The sequence below is a fragment of the Thunnus albacares genome, chromosome 6 (assembly GCF_914725855.1).
Source record: "Thunnus albacares chromosome 6, fThuAlb1.1, whole genome shotgun sequence".
Classification (NCBI taxonomy): Eukaryota; Metazoa; Chordata; class Actinopteri; order Scombriformes; family Scombridae; genus Thunnus; species Thunnus albacares.
The window spans coordinates 15,793,823-15,815,531 of record NC_058111.1 but is presented as its reverse complement, the minus strand read 5'-3'; the positions used below and the strand labels follow the sequence as shown (position 1 = coordinate 15,815,531).

The following is a 21,709-nucleotide window of genomic DNA, read 5'->3' as shown; positions in this document are numbered from 1 at the left end:
CTGTTAAACTTCATGAAAAATCAATTTATAGACAAAATAATGAGTCAGGAAAGTCTGTTTTTCGTCTAATCCAGCAAATTTAATCCATATAAATCACAGTACTTTATCACTTGGGTGCAAAAAAATCATAAAAATCCAATTGCCTGCAATGATCTAATACACCCAGAAATATTAAAGGGATCGCAACGACGGTATAAACAGTCTGACAAAATAGTCTGAGGGTACGATGCAGCATATCGCCCACCCCTAAATCAACGGTTTAGTGTCATGAAACAGCATCTTTGAGGAACCTGAGCGAGTTGGAAAAATTCAAACAAACAGTTCCAGTCAGATCAGGGAAGAAGCCTCCTGATGGAGCTGTTCCACGGAGCGGAGCGGAGCAGAGCAGGAGATGATAATTCAGTACAATGTTATCAGCAATTATCGATACAGGAAGTTGTAAGATAAGAAACATCCTCACACAGACTCCGCGGCGGGGATGTTATCTTCCGTTCAGTACCAGCATCCAAAAAAAACCATCACAGACACACAGTTTCTGTATGAAAAATAGATATAGTAGACAATATCGTTGAGCAAGCTAACAGTATAAATAGTGTCTTTTGTGTTCATTTGGGTTATCACAGAACAATTGGGACAAATCCACACACACACACACACACACACACACACGCACGCACGCACACACAGAGTGGTTCTGACATGAAGGAGCTTCAGTGTTGTCGAGTGAGTTTCATGTTACAGTAAATGTTTTTTCTACAAGCACAAATTACTGGAGACACAGCTTCATCTTGATTAGTATGCAAAGACGTAATAAAAAAGGAAAAGTTTGACATTTGTGGAAATACGCTTATTTAGCCTGAAGACGGCGAGCCCGGCTCTGACCTCTAAAGTTCACTAGTTCACACATTATATCTAATTTAATAGATAATATCTGAATACTATGAGGGCACCAGCGACCTACAGTAAGTATGTGACTTTAAAAGAAACCGTTGCAGTGGCTAAATACCTCATCAGGTCACAGAATTAGTTTGGGATTAAATTTGTCTCATAATAATTGAGTTAAATCTCCAAATAATCAAAAAAGAAAGTGAATAAAAATAAATTGAAACCAAGGCAAAACTTACAATAAAAATATAAAAGTGTGAAACATTTTACATTGTTTTTCACTGATCAGGATTTCTCTTTTGTGAACACTCGATGCAGAGTTTTTCATTTCTGACACAAAGCTCTCGTGTCACAGGGCTGCGTCCCCATTGGCCAGTTTGCAACGAGCTGTAAGACTTGTTATTTCCTTCCACAAACCTTAAAGTGTATCAGAACATTGTTTTTTCTTCTTTCCTCCCCTATTTATCATCTCACAACCCCTCAGATTCATTTGGTGATCCTTTGCAGGAGTTTTACTTGTAATTAAGTATTCTTACATTATTTTTACTGTAAACCAGTAACAAAACTGCACCAGAAAGCAAATAAGCTATTTCGCAAAAAATGTCAAACGATTTCTTTCGATATTAGAAAATGATTATTTTTGAAGACGTACAGTGAAAACGAGTGAAGGATAAAATAATTATTCAGTAAGTTTAGATCTGAGATGATACAGCACTGCTGAAAAAACAGTGAAAACTAAAAACTACATTAGAGATATGATACTGTCACACATCACTGAGTTTCTGACTCTCTCTCAACACGCTGATGGCTTGTTTCACATCTTTGGGCCACAGTTCGTCCATGTAAACAGAGGAAAGGAAAATATTGTGGCCCACGAGTTTCATATTACAGTAAACTAGTTTGTTCATCACTCAGTCATCAAACAGACCATCACATTCAAACTCTTTCTCACACACACACACACTCGCATTAACACACACACACACACACCAAAAGGATAATAAAATGCATCTAGTCGAGCACAAACACTGTTGTGCGATAATGCTTCTGAGTATTCGCTGTACCATCAGTTACACGCACACACACACACACACACACACCTCTTTAGTACAACTGTTATACAATATCAGTACAATATAGATAATATTGATACATGAGAATTGTACCACACAGGCATCTATCTACAGTACCATGTCTGTAGAGCTTCCATTACTTCTAGTGCATTCTGGGAGATGCAGTCTGTTGTAATGAGTCTTTTTTTTTTTTCCTTTTTTTTTTTTGGCTGATTCGCTGCAGGAACAGTATTAGGCCTCTCCAGGTGATGTAAAACAGTCTCCACTCCTACTCGCTCCTCTAAGCATAGTAGCGTATGTATTTATTTATTTATATATATATATGACAAGTATATATATATAAGAGTTCAGTTTATAAAAATAAACAGGCTCAGAGAAAAGAGAGGGAGGCTCTCTGCTCCGTCTGTGCACAGGCTGAGAGAAGAAACGCCGGGCGAGACTTTCTGGGAGTGATTCAAAAAAAAAAAAGAAGTGTTTTTCTGGCTTTTTCCAGTTTAAGGCGGTCCAGTGGAAGCTGAGTGAGGTGACATCACGGTGACCTCTGCTGCCCCTGTGTGTGTGTGCAAGGAATCATGGGTACTGAGCAGGCAGCGCTAAAAGGATATTTCTCTCACACTCTCGCCCTCCCTCTGGCCTGAATCACATACTCTTCTTCTTCTTCTGCAGGTGCCGATCACTCCCTCTTTGACTGAGTTTCGGGGGTTATGGAGCGCGCCTCGTGGTCACTTCCTGTCTTGTTGATGTTGGTAAAAAGCATGCTGAACTTGCGCAGCTGCTCGCTGGCTGTGTGGCTCTCCTCCTGTAAGCGCTGGTTGTTCTCTCTCAGGTTGGCCATCTCGGCGAGCAGCACCACCTTGTCGTGTTTCTCCTGGTGGTTTAAAAGATAAACAATAAGGAGAAAAAAAAGAGATGTTGACAGTTCAGTTCAGTGTGAATGGATCTACAATTTTCACTGTTTTTAAAAGAATAGTTTGACATTTTAAGGAATACTTTTATTCACTCTCTTGCTGAGAGTTAGAGGAGAAGATTGATACCATTGATGCTATCGCTAACTTTGAAGTTACAGTTATTAAACCAGTTAGCTTAGCTTAGCAGTAAGACTGGAAACAGCTAGCCTGGCCAAGAAATAGTCCAACACATAGTCCCAATAAAACCATAACTTTTTGTTTTTACAATTTGGTTTTTATACAGATTAAACAAACAAAATATAATTTGTTAACTGGTGAGTTTTATTACCTTTGGACAGAGCCAGGTGTCCCGTTTCCATTCTTTATGCTAAGCTAAACATATCCTGACTGTAACTTTATGTGTATTGTACAGACATTAAAGTGGTATCAAGCTTCTTATTCAACTCTCGACAAGAAATTGAAGAAGCATATTTCCCAAAATGTCAAACAATTTCTTTAAATTATTATAATATTATTACAGTATGACACAGTAAAAATATAATAAATGATGAAAGTAGTTCCCTAGTGGGTGCTTACATCATTACTTTCTACTTTTACCTGTTTAATAAAAGCAAAAAAAGTGAAAAACTAAAGATTCTCACCCTCTCCAGATCAGTGTTGAGCTGTTTTAACATCACCTCCAGGTGGTAGAGACGTCCCGACAAATCGTTGGGCACCTCGTCACTGTAAACACAAACAGCACACGTTAGTTTGCATAAAGCTAGTTATTAAAACATCCTGACAAGACACACAGTACTGGTTATTTAAAAGGAGAGGTTTTACTGGTGTGTTGGCAGGAAAGAATAAACATCCCTACTGGCAACACAGAAACTGGTTCAACAACTCAAATAACCAACTGAAGTGAGAATCACAGAGGAATAAACAACCTGGAGGTTCAGGGAGTTACCACTGGGTGGCAGCAGTGACAAAGTTTCCAACAGGACAGCAACATAAATAGTTGTTGGTTATGTTACTCATCTTCTCTTTAGTTGCACTACTTCACCACAAATACTGTTTATGAACAAACGTCCTTCTGTATGTCATATATGTTGTGGTGAGGTCGACGTACCCGCTGAAGGTCGGTGTGGTTCGTGGCGTCTGCGGAGTGGGAAACTGGACAGGACTGATGACTGGTCTCATGTCTGGACCTCCAACCTGCGGCTCAGTCAGCGAGAAAAGGGAAACTGCTCTTTGTGCTGTAACAGAGACACATGATCTTGCTTTCAAAAAGGTGAAGAAACGACTCTTTTTTCCTCTAATGCCCCATGAGATGCATGACACAATCACACCTCGACACAGGCGGACCTGGCAGCAGGTGAGGCCAGGGATCAAGTATTGGCCTGAGTCTAATGTGTTTATCTGTGCTGTGATGGGCGGCCGAGGACACGAGGGACAGTAGACAGACCCAGAACAGAAGCAGTGGCTGGGAAGCAGAGCACGTGATCGAGTACGAGGTGTAGATGAACACACACACACACACACACACACACACACACACACACACACACACACACACACACACACACACACACACACACACGTCTTTCTTTCTCAGGAGTGTCATGTGACAGAGGAGAGCCGAGACACCAACCCTCCGACATCCAGACGATACATCACACACCCACCAGGTATTTTAGGATTTTTAAGCTGGTTAATTAAATTCAACATCTTTCTTTCTTTAAATCTTGCAAGTTCATTGTTGAAACAGTGATTTTAAATTGTTCAGCATTAAATTGTCAAATTATAACTATACATCAATCTAATATGTTAGTTAATGTAAGTGCTTGTGTGTGTAGATGCAACGTTTTGTATGACTCTCACTCACTTAAACAGTGGACATATAAATAGAGTAAAGTCTTGCTTGAGCTGCTAATGAAAGAATTTTCAGTCCAAACTGTGACAGAAAAACACACAAACCCCCCAAAACTGGTGTGAATTAATAACACAAAGATATTGTATTACATTTAGAGTCTCAGGGTGTTTTCAAACCTGCCTTATTTAGTCTGGTTGAAGTGGACTCTGGTTTGTTTCACCCCTTGGTGTGATACCGTTAGGCAGATGTGAACACAGAAAATGTACTCTGGTGCAGACCAAAAAAAAAACCTTTAGAGGAAGTGGTCTCCGTCTGATCACTAACAAGTTCTGGAGCGGTTTGTTTGTGGTGGGAATGATCTGAGCCGATTACAAAGCGTTCTCTGCAAATTTGCACTTTGCATACTGAGTAAAATCAACATTTGCTAGCAGCTCGCTGGAGAGTCAATCGAGATCCAACCTGGACTAGCATCAAAGTATTTTGCCTCCTTGATATTTGGGCAGATAGGACCTTCTTCCTGTTTGTTTTAGTCCCTGCCGCAGACACATCTGACCAATGAGGGAAGTGAACATTCTCATATGGCTTTTAATGATGCATTTTGGTTCACTTTGATATTTTTTGTATGAAAAGAAGCCAAACCACGGAGAAAACACAACAAATTTACCAACTTATCCACTGATTCGGACCAGAGCAAACCATCTACAGGTTTGAAAAGTTAAACACACTGAGCCTCTCTTGCAGCATCTCACCTTCGTAGACTTTAGCAGCGTTGACCAGACTGGACCACTCAAGTCCACAGGCTGTGTCAGGGAGGGGCATGAGCCCGGGATCCAGCCTCCTCAGGGGGGGAACTTTGTCCCTCACTTCTGTAAGGGACAGCTCAGACGCAGACAGAGGCACTGAGGGACAAGAGAGGAGAACAGTAAGTAAACGAACCTCTGAATGAATGCATCCTGCAGGTTGTAGATGTTATGAAAGCAAAACAAACTGTACATAACAATCCTCATGAGATTGCTTTCACTACTGAGCTCCTTACAACCACAAAGAATGAAACTTGGCAGCTAATTCTCTGAACTCAGCAGTGTTGGCAGAGAACATTCAACACCGTCCACCTGCCTGAAAACACAAAACGACAGCGGCGCAGTTTAAACTCACCCTTCTTGCTCTGCATGTGGTTGGAGGAGACGGCGTGTCTGCGTGTGGGCAGCGTACAGGTGAAAAGCACATCCATGGGGGTGGTCTGGTTCTCAGAGTTGGCGAAGCTGGCATCCTTGCGCCCGCTGCACAGAGACTCATCTGAGAAAGTGCGCTGCAAGGTGCGTCTGGGAGACTAAAGTAAGAGAGACAAAAGAGATCAGAGCTGTGCGTGCGAGTTCATCATGGCGAGACTGTTAACTGAAGCCTAACGTGACCGTCTTCAAGTGTGCGTTCCTCACCGGATCTCTTTGTGGCGCCTCTCCCGGGTTGTCCATGATGATCAGTTTCTTCAGGTCGTCTTCGATGGTGCTCTTGTAGGTTCGCCGTGGAGAGCGAAGGTCCCTCAGTGATGCTCTGAGTCGAGGCTGTCCAAACACATTCTTTGAATTTGCATCCACCTGTCTGGAGACAGAAGACATGAGCACCACAGGCACAAAAGACATCACGTATTTTATTAATGGCATGTGTCTCCCCACATTAATCCACGCCATTTACTCCTCCAGCCCCGTCAGCTGGTTTAGAGAATTGAGTTTTTCTTGCAAGCACTGAAAGACAATTTTCACTAATGGCCACAAACATTTTAACTATTCTTAGCTTTCTTCTTTGTGGAGTTTTTTAGATGCTTGTTGAAAACCAATTTCATTTAAATATTTATGATGTTCCACATACAGAAGCCAAAAACTCATTGCTCACCAATGTTGGAGACGAGAAGCTAAATAAGGCAGATAACGTTTCTGGCCTGACAGAGCATCAGCTAAATGGAAGCCGACCTTTTTAAGTTCTCTGCCGTTAACTTACTTCTTGCTGCTGCTGCTGCTGTCAGAGCTGGATGTTGTGGTCGTGTTTGAAGGTGATGGGCTGGTGTCTTCGGGTTGCCAGGCAGTTTGTCGGCTCTTTCCGTATAAGGCCTTGGGGGCGGAGCTGGACAGAGCTGAAGTGGGCGTTGTCGTAGAGGCTCGGACATGCCGGGCTTTCTCTGTTGTTGGTGTCTTGTAACCCTGTGGTGTGTAGGCCCTGAGAGGACAAATAGACATGTAAGTGAGTCATTCATCAAGACGCATCAAACACAGTTTGACACGGTGAAGCTAACTGTGTTTGGCTTTCACTTGCAACACTGCTAAGATAGATGAAGCGATGATACGAACATCCTTGCAGAAAGTGAACAGCTACTTGGTGCGTATACTCAGATATGGCCACACGTCATCTCAACACATTATGTCACAGACAGCTTGTGACGCACCACGATGTAAAGTACAATTAATCTAAAAGAATGAGATATGTAGATCACATCAGCATAAATCTTTAAACTCAGATTAACAGCGTCTGTGCCCTTATTGCCTCTTTGCAGGATCGTTAAATTATCGTTTGAGCTTCACTGTGCAGAATGATTTCACATTCATCAGCTGACGTTTCTCTGTGTTCACCTCAAGTCTCAGTTTAAAATGTGTGATGATTTTGTGTTATTACAACTAGGAAGCCGGTCCCAGTCCAATAAATAATTTAGTGCACATATAATGATGGACTTCAAAGGGAAGTACGTCTTCCATCCAGCAGTTAAACTTTTGAAATGAACAAAATTTGCATATTCATAGATTCTGGATTTACCAATTTGGGAGGAGTAGAAATAATTAATAAGTATTTTTAACACAGCATTTAAACTTTTTGTGGACACATCAAAAACAAATTACATGACTTAAAATACCTCTGGAGGAGGTTTTTAAGAAAGAAAAAAATAATTATCATGTTATTGATTGACATCTGGAAAACAAGGCAAACATAAACTTTAAAATTGCATGATAAAGAAATGATTAGAGCACAGTCACCTTATAAATACTGATATATTTGTTTTGCTCACAGGTGGTGAATTGAGATTCTTTCACTGCACTTTTTTAGATGTTACTTTTTGATGGCAGCTATTATTCTGGTATCATACATTTTCCTTTGCTCCTCTTCATTGATCAGAAAATGAAAACGGAGTGTGCAGTTAACTTCCAGGTGTTGTTGTCCATTTAGTGACACTTAAACAAAGCAGATACTATAACTGATAACTGTCACTTCGATAGCAACGGTAAACAGTAGAGGAGTTATGGACTACTACTACAGTACAATACCATCATTTCTCAACTAATTACCATGCTACAAACTACAACTTTGATTCACTGAACCAATTCTTCTTCACTGGCAAATAATTCAGTTAATCACTCAGAGTATTATGAGCACCATATAACACTGAATCCTCAAACCCAAACAAATTACAAATCTTTCAACGCTTTCAGTCAAATTGTGTGTATTTACAATACCTGTAATGAAGCATCTGCGTCCTAAAAGTCTTCAGTTTTACATTTTTTTGTCTGTATTATGCAGAGATAGTCCGACTCCAACGCATCCCAGACCCAGACTGAAGCATTAGAGGTTGATGGCATCTTTTAATCCCACACAGAGTGGTTGAACGTTGTGTATGATAGCGTTTTTAATGACTGTTTGCATTTAAGATGCGTCCAGCAGCATAAGAGCTTATATGATGATCTGCATGTTGCACAAGGATTAGTCTGCTATAATCCTTAATGCATCCTTGATACATTAATGATCACATTTCCATGTATTAAACTCTCATTTTAAAAAGGATAGTGATGGTACAGTGATGGTGGTTCATTAACTTGCTAAATTTACAGACTTGTTAGAAGTCTTGGGTTATTGCTGAGTACACATATTCTCCATTAAGCTAAGCAGCATTATACATTATACCAGCGTATATTTGGGCTTCGTCTGCCCCGTCGTTTGTTGAGGTTAATGTTAGTGAATATTATCTTCATAAAACACGCCATAAAAGATGGATCTCATCACTGAGTCGGTCTATTACCTTGGTTTAAAAGCATCCATTTTATCAGTGCTGGAGCCAGGAGGTGGGAATGTCCTCGTCCGGTACCCTTTGTTCTGATTGGCTGCAGCTGGTATGATGGGTGATGACTCTCGTCTCCTGGCTTCTCCCCCACCGCTGCTCCTTCCCACAGACAGCTCCTGGATGCCGCTGTAGGTGGCGGAGCAGTGCACGGGCTTGTGGGATTGGCTGTTAGGAATGTTTCCGTGGCGAGTGTTGTTGTTGTAGTGGGTCGGGGCGTCAATGCCGCTGTCATTGGACCCCCCCTTGTTGAGAAGGTCGGGGTCAGGGTCAGCTGGGTCACTGAGGCAAACCCCACCCCCGCGCTCTCCTCCAGCGCCTCCGTCGAACCAGCGCTCGTCGCTGTGGCTGCTGGAGGCGTTACTGGACAGAGTGTTGCTGCTGGAGTGGCTCGAGTACTGAGTGTCGCCCTGCGGAGGACACGAGGACGACGGTCAGAGAGGCAATGAAGCAAAGAAGGTGACAGATGAACAAATGAGACCCTGTGATTGGCGAGCGGAGTCTGACCTTCGAGTGTCTGTTTGGGGAGTCTTTCCCCGGGACATCCTGTCTGGTTAGTCTCCTCTGCCCCCCTCCACCACCTGGCCCCCGAGACGATGATGCTGGGACGTGCCAGAGGGGTTCTAGACAGAAAACACACAGACACTCGCAGGATTAAAACAAATTACACCAAACCTCTATGGTTGGCAAAGAGGATTAAATGCTTATAGCACATTTAAACAGTCCTCCCCCAACTCACCAACGCTCAAAATCACCCTCAGCTATCTTGACTCTACTGTGCAACATACACACTCTGAATCAATGGAGAAATCATGGCTGTAGCTAAAAAAATAACATTCAACCTACAATAAGTGATTCAGTTTCCAGCAGAGACAAACTGTAAACACAAAACTGACTTATTATCACTTTTTAAGACATGATGAACATGTTAGCAGTTGCTTATTTACACATTCAGCAGATTCACAGAAACATTAGCATTTAATTGGAGTCATGTTTCTGTCCACCTGATTAATGTAAGTCCAATATTCACTCAATTATAGCTCTATTTTTGTCTCCACCAGCTCCTGAGGGAAATATCTGGCTCTTATGCTGCTAAATGCTCCACTATGTTTCACCAGCTGGTCGCTAACTTTGTCTGTCTGCAGATTGGTGCTGAGCAGATCGTGTACATTGAGTTTTTAGGGCTTTTTTCGCTGATACTATTGATAATGATACTATTAGAGCAATGAGAGTGAATCAAATCAAAAACGTTGAGCTGAAAAACACTAAAATCTCTGTACATCTGAGGCAAAGTGCAGAATCAGGTGATACGTCTCATCATTACGAGCGACACCTTTCACATACAAGTAGTCATATGATTTGTTGTTAATATAAAAATATTGATTATAGCCATCATGCAGGTAGTAAATAACATGTTGCACAGTTATCTTAAGAAAAGGGCTTGCAGTTTTTTGAGGATGATGATGACGTACCTGTTTTGCAGCGCTCCATGGTGCTGTCCTGACTGGTGAAGCCTGAGGAAGACTCTCCACTGGACGTGATGTCCACACTGAGGTGGGGCTCGTAGGGCAGCAGGGGGCGCTGTCCTGTTCCATATCTACAGATCACAGGAGAAGAGGGGAAGGGTATGTGATTAATACATTCATGCTATTGTTGGTGGTATATGAAATATTTATTTGTTATATTATTACACATTTGGGTAAATCAGATCTTTTCATATTAAAGGCTTTACTAAAACACATTAAACACATAGAGTTAAAAGGACACACACATAAATCACCAGACAAACACACTAAACTAAAAATGTACTATTTGACTGAGCAGAAGAAATTTTCAGTTTCTGTTTTGCATTCTGGTGGAAGCTGAATAAAACACGTTCCTCAGGTTGGGTGAGATGTTATCAACCTCCGCACTGTCAGGAAGAGCCTCCTACACAACAGATTCTTCCTCCAGGAGACAGTGACAGTGTTCATACATGTCTACACATTATCCAGCTATGAACCGATATAATTCGTCTCTAGTACACAAAACAGTTGTTATGAGTAATATCAGACATGTTTAATCAAGATCAAAGAAGAGCTTAGAGAACAAAAAGGCCACAGACACACACATACACACACACACACCTGTCGGGTGAAGGTTTGTAGCGTACAAAGGGCCCTGGTGTGATTCCAGGCGGCCCTATTGTGGAGAGGCCCACCAGGCCCGAGGAGGGTGAGGAGAAGCTGGCTGAGGGGTTTCTGTAGGGCAGCAGTCTGTCGCCTCCTGCAGGAGACATGCTGTAGTGGTTCTCTGGGTAGCTCACAGGCCTGAGGGAGCACAGCACGAAGGAAGATGGTTAAACAAGGGGATAACAAATACACCACAAAGAGTGAGGAACAGAGGAAACCATTTGTATAAATTCAGTGACAAGCAGTGCTTCAAAAAAAAGTGATCCAGTTTGAATCTGCTAGGATTTGATTGCAGTTATTAACTTTGGGAGCAGGCAGTGTGACACCACCAAGTATCATGTCTCTAGTTAGCAACAGAGAGCAAAAAAGCAGGTGAGATCACTGTAAACACATTTTAAATATCCTGCAGACGACTATCCTGAACAAAACACTAAGATCAAACACTAATAACCTACTAAACCAACTGAAGTTAAGGAAAACACCTGATTCATTCCAGTAGAATAAAAAAACTGTATTCTGTACAGCTTTTCACTTGTACAGATACATTTTCAGAATATCAGTTACTATGAAATGATACTAAGTTTCCAAATGTATTTGATTAAAGAGTGGAGCAATAAGAACATATATTTGTACCTTGACTTCAAAGAACTCGAGTGTCAAATGTTTATTTAGGATTTTAAGTGCTGCATGCAGAAAGGTCATCACTAAAAAGCAGTTAAACCAAGAAATATCTTCAACCGATCGATTGATATCATTTACAATATTTTAATAATGACGATACTGAAGCTGTGGTAGTGGTTACCGGGAACAGTTAACTTGACATTTTTATATAATGAACATAGAAACATGAAGATTTAAGAGTTGTTATTCTTCTTACAACAACACATACATCTGTAGCAATCTCATCCAGACTTGATTTGTTCATGAATGTAGCCTTATAGTTAGTCAGCTATGTAGGAAGGTGACGTCGTCATTTGTAATCCAGTCTTCAAAGCAACGATCGGCCATTAATGAGCATGAAAGCCAAAACAATTTGAAGAGCAGAATGAATCTGACACGTGAAGGGTGATTCAGAGGTCTGGAACTACAGCTGCAGGTTTGTGAATACATGGAAAAGATTGATCATTTTTACACTTTTACAACCGTAATTTGTTCGTTGTCTACTTTTTAATGACTCAATCATCATGATACACACAAAAGTTCAGGTTCTACTAATTGAGTTTTGTTTATAAATTATGCACTTTAATCATAATTTATGCATATACTTTATCGATTAAAAAAGACTGGATTGACAAAGCCTTTATATTTTATCATGATGACTCTATATGTCATTACATGCCAATTAAAAAAAGTATCTGAGACAGATAAATTGTGCAGAGCATGAATACATGCTAATCCTGATGCTACTGACAGGGTCGTGCACTTTTATCGGTGACCTACCTCTTGGAGTTGAGGTGCTGGGGCTCCCTGTAGGGAACAGGCATCAGAGCCTTGTGTGAGCGAGGCAGCGGAAGAGGCGGGGGGCCCATAGGGGCCCAGCGCTGCGGGTTGGGAGCGCTGTGGAGCCCTTGGGGAATAGGTGGGCTGTCCCATCGCCATGTTGGGCGAGGGGAGGGTCGGTAGCCTGCCGCCAAAGGCTCAGGTTCTGGCTTCTGCTCCATGGTCTTCATCTCGTACTCCTCTGTGCAGCCCCTGAAGAGACAGCGTGACGAAGGCTTATTAGTAAGACATCCAACATAACCAGCGGATTTGATGCTTAAATGTCCTCATTTTGCTTCCTCAACACAAGATCATCGTCTCTGAAGACATAAACTGCAGCTGAACCGGATCGGTCTCTTCTGAAATGAGTTCAGCGTGAGAAAACTTCTCAATATATTTCCTCAGAGTACTCCACATAACCATTCTCTCATAATACGCTTTGTGGATGCTGGAACACGCAGCAGACACATAAGAGCATTCACTAATGAGCTCCCTTGACACCGATGAAGAGAGAGGAAAGGAAGCTGATTATTGGCACATCAGGACTCCATCTTGCCTACTGTGAGACTGAGGTCAAGTGTGTGTGTGTGCGTGTTTGAACAACAGCACAGGCACAGTGATAACCCTCTAATCTCATCAAAGAGCTTCTCACTCAAGGTCTCTCACTCTTAGTGATAAATACAGTATGTGTGTACGTACAGGACCGCAGTCACTTGGTTCAAGTACTTTTTCCCCTAAAAAAATAGTATATAATAGTAATAAAACAGTATCAACAAACAACTACACTGACATTTTTAGCTCTGTATCAGAATAAAAAGATTAAAAAATCATGTGAGGAAACCAACCCTCAAATGAAGATAAGCTGGCATTTATTCTCATCAATAATGAAGTCACTATTAGAGTCACTGTCCCAGCTGGACGGTGGCCATCTTTATCAGCACTCAATTCAGGAAAACACAAGAGAGGCAAAAACATCAAAAATGTTCCTCATGGAAGCCTCACACTCAACATCCAGCACATACTGTATATTTTACATATCATCATTATTTTATTCACAAAGCCTATTACAGGCGGGCATCAAATATGCATAGAGGATGTATTTAAGACGAGACAAATGCCGAGAGGAAGAGAGAGGAGGAGCTGAGGGGAGAGAGTGACAACGTTGGCAGAAACATGGTGTCAAAGTGAAGAGTTGAGGTGAAATGAGGGTGAAATTCACAGTGAGGATCTAAAACGAACTTAAAGAGAAGCAAACACAGCTCAGCAATAGAGCTGAAATTATTGGATTTGATTTATTGGTTAGTCGATCAACATAAAAATAAATTATTATAAACGATAAAACACTAAAGCCAACGATTCTTTCATTCCAGCTTCTTAAATGTGAATGTTTGCTGGTTTTCTGTCATATATGATATTAAACTGAATATTTTTAGGTTTTGCGTTGCTGACTATACAAAACAAGTCAAACAAAACCAAACCAAACATTTATTCATAGGAACTATGTCTTCTGCAGAAATTCACACTTCAGTCTACGAATTATTCAGAATAACCAGGACAGTCGTGTCCAGACAGACAAACTTAAATCATATCTATTTCCATTCACTTTGATTGTATTGGATTTATTTTTATTTTTATTTGGGTGAACTGACCCTTTAATATTTGACCTGGATTAAGAGTTCCAAGAGCTCAGTCACACTAAGCCTTCTATTACTACAAGAATGTAAACACAACATAGAAACTACAGCGGGAGGTAAGCAGAACAAGGATGGATAGATGCGCGCACACACACACACACACACACTTTATAAAATATGACAAAGCTCACGATTACGTTCCATTTTCAATATGCATGTTCAGAAGGACGTATCAATGAAGGAATACTATTACCTCAAAAATCAATATCCACACCCAGTTATATAATAGTAGTACATGCTGTGACCTCACACACACACACAGAGAAAGAGAACACAAACCTTAGCGAGAGCAGAGCCTACATATGTTGATATGGAGAGTTTCTTCCATCACACTGGCTGAAGTTACACAGCTGGAGCTCCCCAACAAACACACACACACACACACACACAGTCAAACACACCATCGCCATCTATTACACCTCTCCTCTACTGTATCCATCAATCCGGCGTGTGCACAGCCGAGGCAGATCACCAAGGAGAAACACCTCCAACTCTCCTCTCCTGTTTCTCTTTCTTTCTCTCTGCCACCCACTTCTCTCACTCTCGGTGGTGTTGAGACACGTCCTCCTCGCCGAGCACTTCTCTGCCTCTCCAACTCAATACACTCAACCCTGCCTTTCTGTCTCTCTCTCTCTCTCTCTCTCTCTCTCTCTCTGTATCCCTCCCTCCTTTCTGTCCTTTTCATTCGCACAGGGCATGCATTTTTAATTAATCACTTCCACTCATTTATTTATTTATTTCTTTTTGGTCTCCGTTTTTTCTCTCTTGCAGATTCCAGGCCTTAATCTCATGCAATCTGCTTGCCTGGCACACAACAGCTAACAAGTCAAAGAGAGAGAAAGAGAGAGAGAGGGGGGGGTGAAATACAAGACTCTTAATTATCAGCTGCATCAATGCCACAGTAGAGTGTGCGTGTGTTTTTGTGCATCTGTGTGTGTGTCAAAGGGATTTAACTTGGTGTAATTAAACTGCCTCCAACATTAAAGAAATCTAACCACTGTGCGATCACACAGTCAGCCACAATTACTGTATTTAGGAACCCTGGTTCTAGAAACACACACACACTTCACCTCCGTAACCGTTCTGTAACACCACATCAGCCTCATAAGGCCTCGTTATTCTGTCTCAGTCGAGACCTTGTGTGTGGATGAAAGGTTGGAAAAGGATGACGGTGGAGAAAAGAAATCAGACTGTAGCGAGCTGAAAGAGATGACTGTGACGATACAAAGGAGAGACAGAAACAAAGAATGGCAGATTTTGTCAATTCACATTTAACAAATGCTTCTTTCTCTTTGTCTCCGTGCCTCGTTTTTGACCGTTTCCTCTCTGTTGTTCAGCAGGGAGACGTGCGCGATTGAACCACACATCGTTCTTTTCTCTGCGCTCGCTCGCTTCCTCTTTTCACACACTCCCACGCAAAATCCTCTCAGAACATTGGAGTCTGTCCACTATCTCACCCGAGCTTTTGTGTGTTTGAGTGAAGAGCGTCCTGTGCTCACTCCAGCTCGCTCTTGTCCCTCCATTACTGCATGCTTCTGCTAACACTCAGCACCCTTTTATGCTGTCACCCACTGCCTCAACATCTGTATTCAACCACAGCTGTTTACAGATGAATCGCTCATGAATGTAACAAGCAGACTCCAACACACCTGCGAGGCCCCCCCTCTTCATACGGAGGAATGATGACCACTTTGACCGTAACCGACGTCCTCAGCAGGTCAATCATCTGCTCGTGAGTCAGCGTCACCGCGGCAACCTTGCAGATCTCCACTAAGCGACTGCCCTGCCTCAGTCCTGCCTGCCAGGCAAAACCGTATTCCTCCACCTGCCAGAGAATAAAAAAAAAACACAATAAAAGCCTTCAAACATGCCAGTTATGTGCAGCCAAGATTCTTCACAAATGACCGTTTCAGTCGCTCAGTAGAGATCTGGTGCAGCAGATGGTCATCTGACGGTACCTCGGCCACAGTGCCATCCAGACGAACATGGAAGCCCAGTTGTCCCAGTCCGTTTCTCCTCAGAGTCATGTCCACCGTCTCACATCCCACTGTCAGTGACTAGAGAAGGAGAGAAAATGATAAAATAAGGTTAAAATATTAGATTTACAGTATTATGTTCTTATGTTTGTGTTAAAATAGACTTTAGGTGTCTTGTAATATGAGGTAAATAAAATAAAACAGCCTGAAAGAGGAGAGGAGGTTCACTGTTCTGTTGAATAAAATTTGTATGAAGTAACGCCAGCTGAAACTATTTCAACAGGCTCTCTGGAAACTTTATCAGCCTTTGGATCTGCATGTATTTGGTACTTTTAGAAAGATTAACTCATTTTTTAATATTTTATTTCCTCTGTTGGATTAACATGAAGCTCCCTGGAGTCCAGGAAATCTCTTTTTCCCAGCATTTAATTCATCAAATTTTGCAGGGATTATCACAATATGAAATGCCATCAGTCCATGCATGCAGTTGCGTAATTCCATTGAAAAAGTGAGCTATGTGATTGCATAGAGTGCTAAATAACAATTATTTAATACGCACTTTATAGGCACACTTAGCACACTTTTTATGATATTTACATAATGGTATTGCATTACAAACACCTAAACTACTTGTAATAAACAGTTGACTCTCTGAGTGAATTTCCAGGTTTTCCAGGATGGCTGGTAAAACTATTAAGAATGTCAAGAGTTTAATGCTTTCAGCAGATATAACAGAATTAAAGTGTATACAGGCTTAAAATCTACATAGAAAATTTCCCCAATTTTCAAAATAACACTATAATAAATAGTGTATTGATATAGTATAAAAATATTCAAAAGAATGGGGTCTCAACTCTCACCTTTAACCTCTGCACCACTTCCCTGATGTCCTGCGCACAGCCCTCTGGTACCCGCACTGCAATGTGGTCTCCTCTGCCATAGAAGATCTTCAGCGCCAGCCGCTCCGGCGTCCAGCCAATCACGTCGGCACAGAAACAGTTAAACACCACCTCTTTGGTGGAGCAGTCTATCAGGAGGACGTATTCGGCTGACAAACCCAAGGCACAGGGGAGCTCTGTCCCACCTCCACTGAAGTCCTGGGCCAGCACCCTCCAGGCGACAGCTCCCGCAGCCCCCAGCTCCGCTCCCTCTCTTGCCTTTGAGCGCTCGCGTTTTTTGGACGCCAGGGAGATGAGGTTGTTTAGTTTACCGGCCGAGTCAAGCGGCGTGCTGCTGACGTAGTTCTCAGCCAGGTCACGCAGGTACTCTTGCCGCGTGCGTGTCGCCATGGTGTGGAACTTCTCCGACTTGTGCGCTGCATTTTCTGCATTGATAACTTTGGCTAGAAGGAAATTTCGAAAGGTATCCGGGTCGCGGAAGGTGACGCCGCTGGGGATGGGTGGGCCGAATGGAGGCACGTCCTTCATTCTGGTCACAGCAACACTGAGAGAAAAGATGTGACGGAGAGGATTTGAAGATTTTAACTATACATTTATTATTGTAGATATGTGTATATGAACATGTGTTCTATTTTACCTGTAACAGGTGTTTTCAGAGCAGGGGTTGTGTACACGAACAATCACAAAGACGTGTTGGAAGTGTGAGCGAATATTCTGGGGGGTGAAAGGCAGCGCTCCGGGCTCCTGAAAGATTATGGTGACAATGTCGTTCCCTATGTGCCTCTTCCTCAGGAGCTAAGGGGAGAAAATGACAAATTAATAAAATGAGCGAACATTATTGGCGTTGAAAGTAGTGACTCAGTGAACGATGGAGAAAGTCTGACAAAGGGAAATGAGAGATTGAGACGTCCACTACTAGACAGTACACCTCACAACAGCTCTTTATGTAATTTGTTTTTGCGGATTCTGTGTGGGCTATTTGTGTCTGTGTGTGTGCTGGTTTGTACGTCTATCTGTGTATGTGTAGGAGACATGGCACAGAGTCCAGGCTGTGTCTGCGGAGCGGCGCTTGCCAATCCGCTCTTCATCTGCAGAGGGAAGTGTGAAAGTACCAATTATGTAATCCAGCCCACTGTTTGGCCACAGATACACACATTCTCCAGCATGGAGCATCCTTTACTTGCACTAAGGCTGCAATAGAAAATGTGTATTATTGTGCTCAATGTGGTGGTTACAAACATTAAAATGAATATCATTTAAATAGAAGCTAACATTTAGGATCTTTTATCAACAACTTGACTATATTTTATTTTAGTATCCATTGTTAACACAACAAAATACTGTTGATATGCACGTTTCTATGGTTATTTACTGTGGAAATTTTCATTTTATCATGGTTTATATATGAAGAACTTTGCAGGATTGGCTTCTGCAGGCTCAGCTCTCCTTTTCCTCTCTACTGAAAAAATGTGCACATCACACTGTTTAACAGAATAGAACCAGATTTGTTTTGTGTTGAACAGCTTAATTTTTGCTCTGGTAGTTTTTTGATTCTTTTTCATGTTTTTTTAATTGTATATTTGTGATCTTGTTATTTAGATGAAGAGGGGGATTCTACAAGTGTACGTGTAAATATGTGCCAGTTTTACATTTGTCTCAAAGTGTTCTTGGTGGGAAGGAGGCTTTTTTTTTTTTAGAGGAGAATAAAATGAGAGCGATAGGAGAAACATTTTTCTTTGTGGAATTGCTCTTTATGCATTTAACTCTTTTTCAATCACAGCAGCTATTTATCTACTTCATTCATCCTCTGTTCGTCCTGTTATCTTTAAATGTCAGATGCTGCCACCTAGAGGTTCATCTGAGGATGTGACTGTGTGTTCTGCTGCAGTCTCTGAACCTCTGGATGGAGTTATTGTACCATTTATAAAATAGCACTTTTTATTGGAAGAGTTGACACTAATATTAACTGCTCCAACACACTTCAATGTGCAACTCTGACATTATTTGTTTAATCAACTTTTACAAGATGTTTTACAAGATGATGTAACCGTCAAAAGGTGTTTTCTGTGAATATGACAGATGTAATCAAAGTTCTCCAATTTACAAGATTAATTTATGACATTTTGAGGTGTTTGAGGAAGAATCATTTCTAGCCTTCCCTGTTCTGCAGTGATGCACTCACACACTATAAAGTGTGTACATCTTGAGCACCCACAGGGCCTGTCTCAGCACATGTGTTTACCCGTGTGAGCCTCACACGCAACCACTTATGCAAACTATTAAATATACCCACACGCAAAATGTTCTTACACATAGGTCACTGACGCAGCCCACGCTGCAAACACACAGCACCCAGGAGAATGTGTAGGAAGGCCGCTTTATTTAAAGAAGTAAAGAATGAGGGAGAAAATAAAGAAACTACTCACTACTGAACCCCACCCAGCTCTGATCCACTTAAAGAATGAGAGGCAGAGAGAGGGCAAAAGAAAAAGCGAGTGAGTAAAAGAGGACAGAAAAGCAAAGTTACAGAGAACAAAGACTATAAAAACACACAAGAGGCTGAATAAAAGAGGAAAGAGACTCTAAATGAAGAGGGCGACACAAGTCACGAGTTTCCAATTCATGAATTCTTGCTGCGGTTTATGACCCAAAGTGAACGACAGAAGCTTTAACGGACAACCACAGCTCGACTTTGATGGGCTTTGGGTGTCAACCAACGGTAGTCACGGATGTATTTTCCAGCGGTGCACGTCAGAGCTTGACCTGAGACACAGCATACAGCCCCAGGAGATGGTGCTGGACTTTAAGGTGGGAGTGCTCCTGAGCTCTTACCTGCTGTGGGTTGTTGGGCATGTATGGCAGCATGGTGGACACGTGGAACATAACCTCATAGCCCTGGTAGGTGGTGTACAGGGAGTGGGTGCCCGTAGAGTCCGCTGGAGAGGAACCACAGATGAAAGTGTGTTGTTGAATGAGAGCTCAAACACAGTAGCTATACAAATGTTTTTCCAGGGATCATGGGAAGTGGGGCAGTGGCCTGGCTATTTCTTGTGAAGACTTACTTTTAGTGTCGAGCTGTGCGGCATATTTGGTGAATCCTTTGAGAAGCACCTGCTCCCCTAGAAGTTCGAGAAAGGCAGAGAAGGCGGGCGATGCCTCCTCGTTGTTGTACATCTCCTCCTCTGTGCTTTGGCCTGCGCGGCACAGCAGAACACCCACCTTGTGCTTCTGACTTAACTACAAGGCAGCAGAGAGACAACATTAACATTACAAACACTCACACAGCTTCTGCTTCTAATGCAACTTAAGGTCGAAGCAGATCTTACAAATAAAGATTTAACCTTAATATGTATGTGGAGGAACTTACACACACACAAATCGAGCACAGTTTCATTGTTTTATATAAAACATTTGCACAAACAAAAACAAGTCCAATGCTGGCAAAACATCTCCAACTTGCACTTCACCCTCCATTAAATAAAAATTGAGATAACATGGCTAAACATTAAAGCTTTTATGGAAACACACTCATGCTCAAACACACCACACCCTGCTTCACACAGTTTTCTCTGCCCTCTAATTTAGCACTTTGCACCAACACTAAATCAGTTATACGGGTTTCAAACACCTTTACACAAACTATCTGAGCATACCATATGTCAGCATCTTTTATTATTTGCTTTGCAGTAATTTCACCAGATATACTGGCTGACTGAGCAGGTAGAGTTTCTGTATTTCCCCCAGGGACAATCTGAGTACAGACAGCTGCTGGGATCAGCCGTTTGTTTTATTGCTCACATATAAAGTGCAAATACAGACACCAAACTGACCCCCTGTTCGTCCTGTTTGAGGAGCTGCTCTGTGACCTTGGGCGTGCTGAGCGCCAGCCTCAAACAGGAGACGTTGAGTTCGGGGACGACCTGCTCCAGGATCTCTTTGTACGGCAGACCTCGCACCGTGCCGTGCCTTCCCGTAGACGCCACAGCATCCTCTAATATGGAACCTCGCAGGGTCACCAGCTGTATGTGGAGAAAGAACAAGAGTTGTCAAACTGGAAGTGATATATTATAAGATTATAAATATTTCAAAATGCCACACTGAAATGCCATTTTCTCAAACGACTGTGCCAAATCGACCTGTTGATTTGGACTCTTTAACAACAGTTTTTGGTGTTATAGATCCTCATGTAATGAAAACTAGTTCACAGTATAACATGAGAACATTTGTCATTAGTCTGCTGGTACGAGGACTCAGTAATGTAATGAATCAGAGATGTAATGATGCACTTAGAAGTATAGAAAAGAAAACTTTCATTAAAAGGACAGGAGGGTAAATTTTATTATATGTCTAGGTTCTTATGAAATCGCTTTTTTTTTTTTTTTTTTACAATTCTGTATCTGTTGACCCTTTCCCAGTCTCACGGACAAAATACTTGCTGACCCTCTTCAGGCAGAGCAACATACTTAAATATTAACAAGGGTTACTGACTTTTTATTTAACGTTCTTTCTTCTTCCCTCTTTCTTTGAATTAAAGATATTTGCTTGGTTATGCACTTGTTTATTCATTTTTGTTCTATTTATTTCAGTTTTCTTCTTCTTTCTTCTTTGTTGGTATGGGTTAAAACCTTTCTTGTGTATGACTGTATTGCATCACATATACTGGCTTTTTAAATTTT

The 21,709-nt window shown here is 41.7% G+C and overlaps 1 protein-coding gene across 2 annotated transcripts in view; it reads right to left on the bottom strand.

The window, feature by feature from the left end:
* Positions 1 to 2,101: 2,101 nt before the first annotated feature.
* Positions 2,102 to 21,709, bottom strand: part of sipa1l3 (signal-induced proliferation-associated 1 like 3) — a 70,907-nt gene continuing 51,299 nt past the window's right edge. For both annotated transcript variants that reach the window (XM_044353934.1, XM_044353935.1), the window contains exons 6-24: positions 20,864 to 21,052; positions 20,096 to 20,270; positions 19,866 to 19,969; positions 17,671 to 17,828; positions 16,995 to 17,577; positions 16,117 to 16,215; positions 15,808 to 15,983; positions 12,426 to 12,677; positions 10,941 to 11,123; positions 10,287 to 10,411; positions 9,322 to 9,437; positions 8,776 to 9,224; positions 6,714 to 6,929; positions 6,155 to 6,317; positions 5,874 to 6,048; positions 5,468 to 5,617; positions 3,975 to 4,101; positions 3,508 to 3,589; positions 2,102 to 2,826 (exon numbers count right to left, since the gene is read on the bottom strand). In XM_044353934.1, the coding sequence (XP_044209869.1) occupies positions 2,632 to 2,826; positions 3,508 to 3,589; positions 3,975 to 4,101; positions 5,468 to 5,617; positions 5,874 to 6,048; positions 6,155 to 6,317; positions 6,714 to 6,929; positions 8,776 to 9,224; positions 9,322 to 9,437; positions 10,287 to 10,411; positions 10,941 to 11,123; positions 12,426 to 12,677; positions 15,808 to 15,983; positions 16,117 to 16,215; positions 16,995 to 17,577; positions 17,671 to 17,828; positions 19,866 to 19,969; positions 20,096 to 20,270; positions 20,864 to 21,052 (3,717 nt within the window). In that variant the 3' untranslated portion in view covers positions 2,102 to 2,631. The remainder of the gene's footprint in view (positions 2,827 to 3,507; positions 3,590 to 3,974; positions 4,102 to 5,467; positions 5,618 to 5,873; positions 6,049 to 6,154; positions 6,318 to 6,713; positions 6,930 to 8,775; positions 9,225 to 9,321; positions 9,438 to 10,286; positions 10,412 to 10,940; positions 11,124 to 12,425; positions 12,678 to 15,807; positions 15,984 to 16,116; positions 16,216 to 16,994; positions 17,578 to 17,670; positions 17,829 to 19,865; positions 19,970 to 20,095; positions 20,271 to 20,863; positions 21,053 to 21,709) is intronic.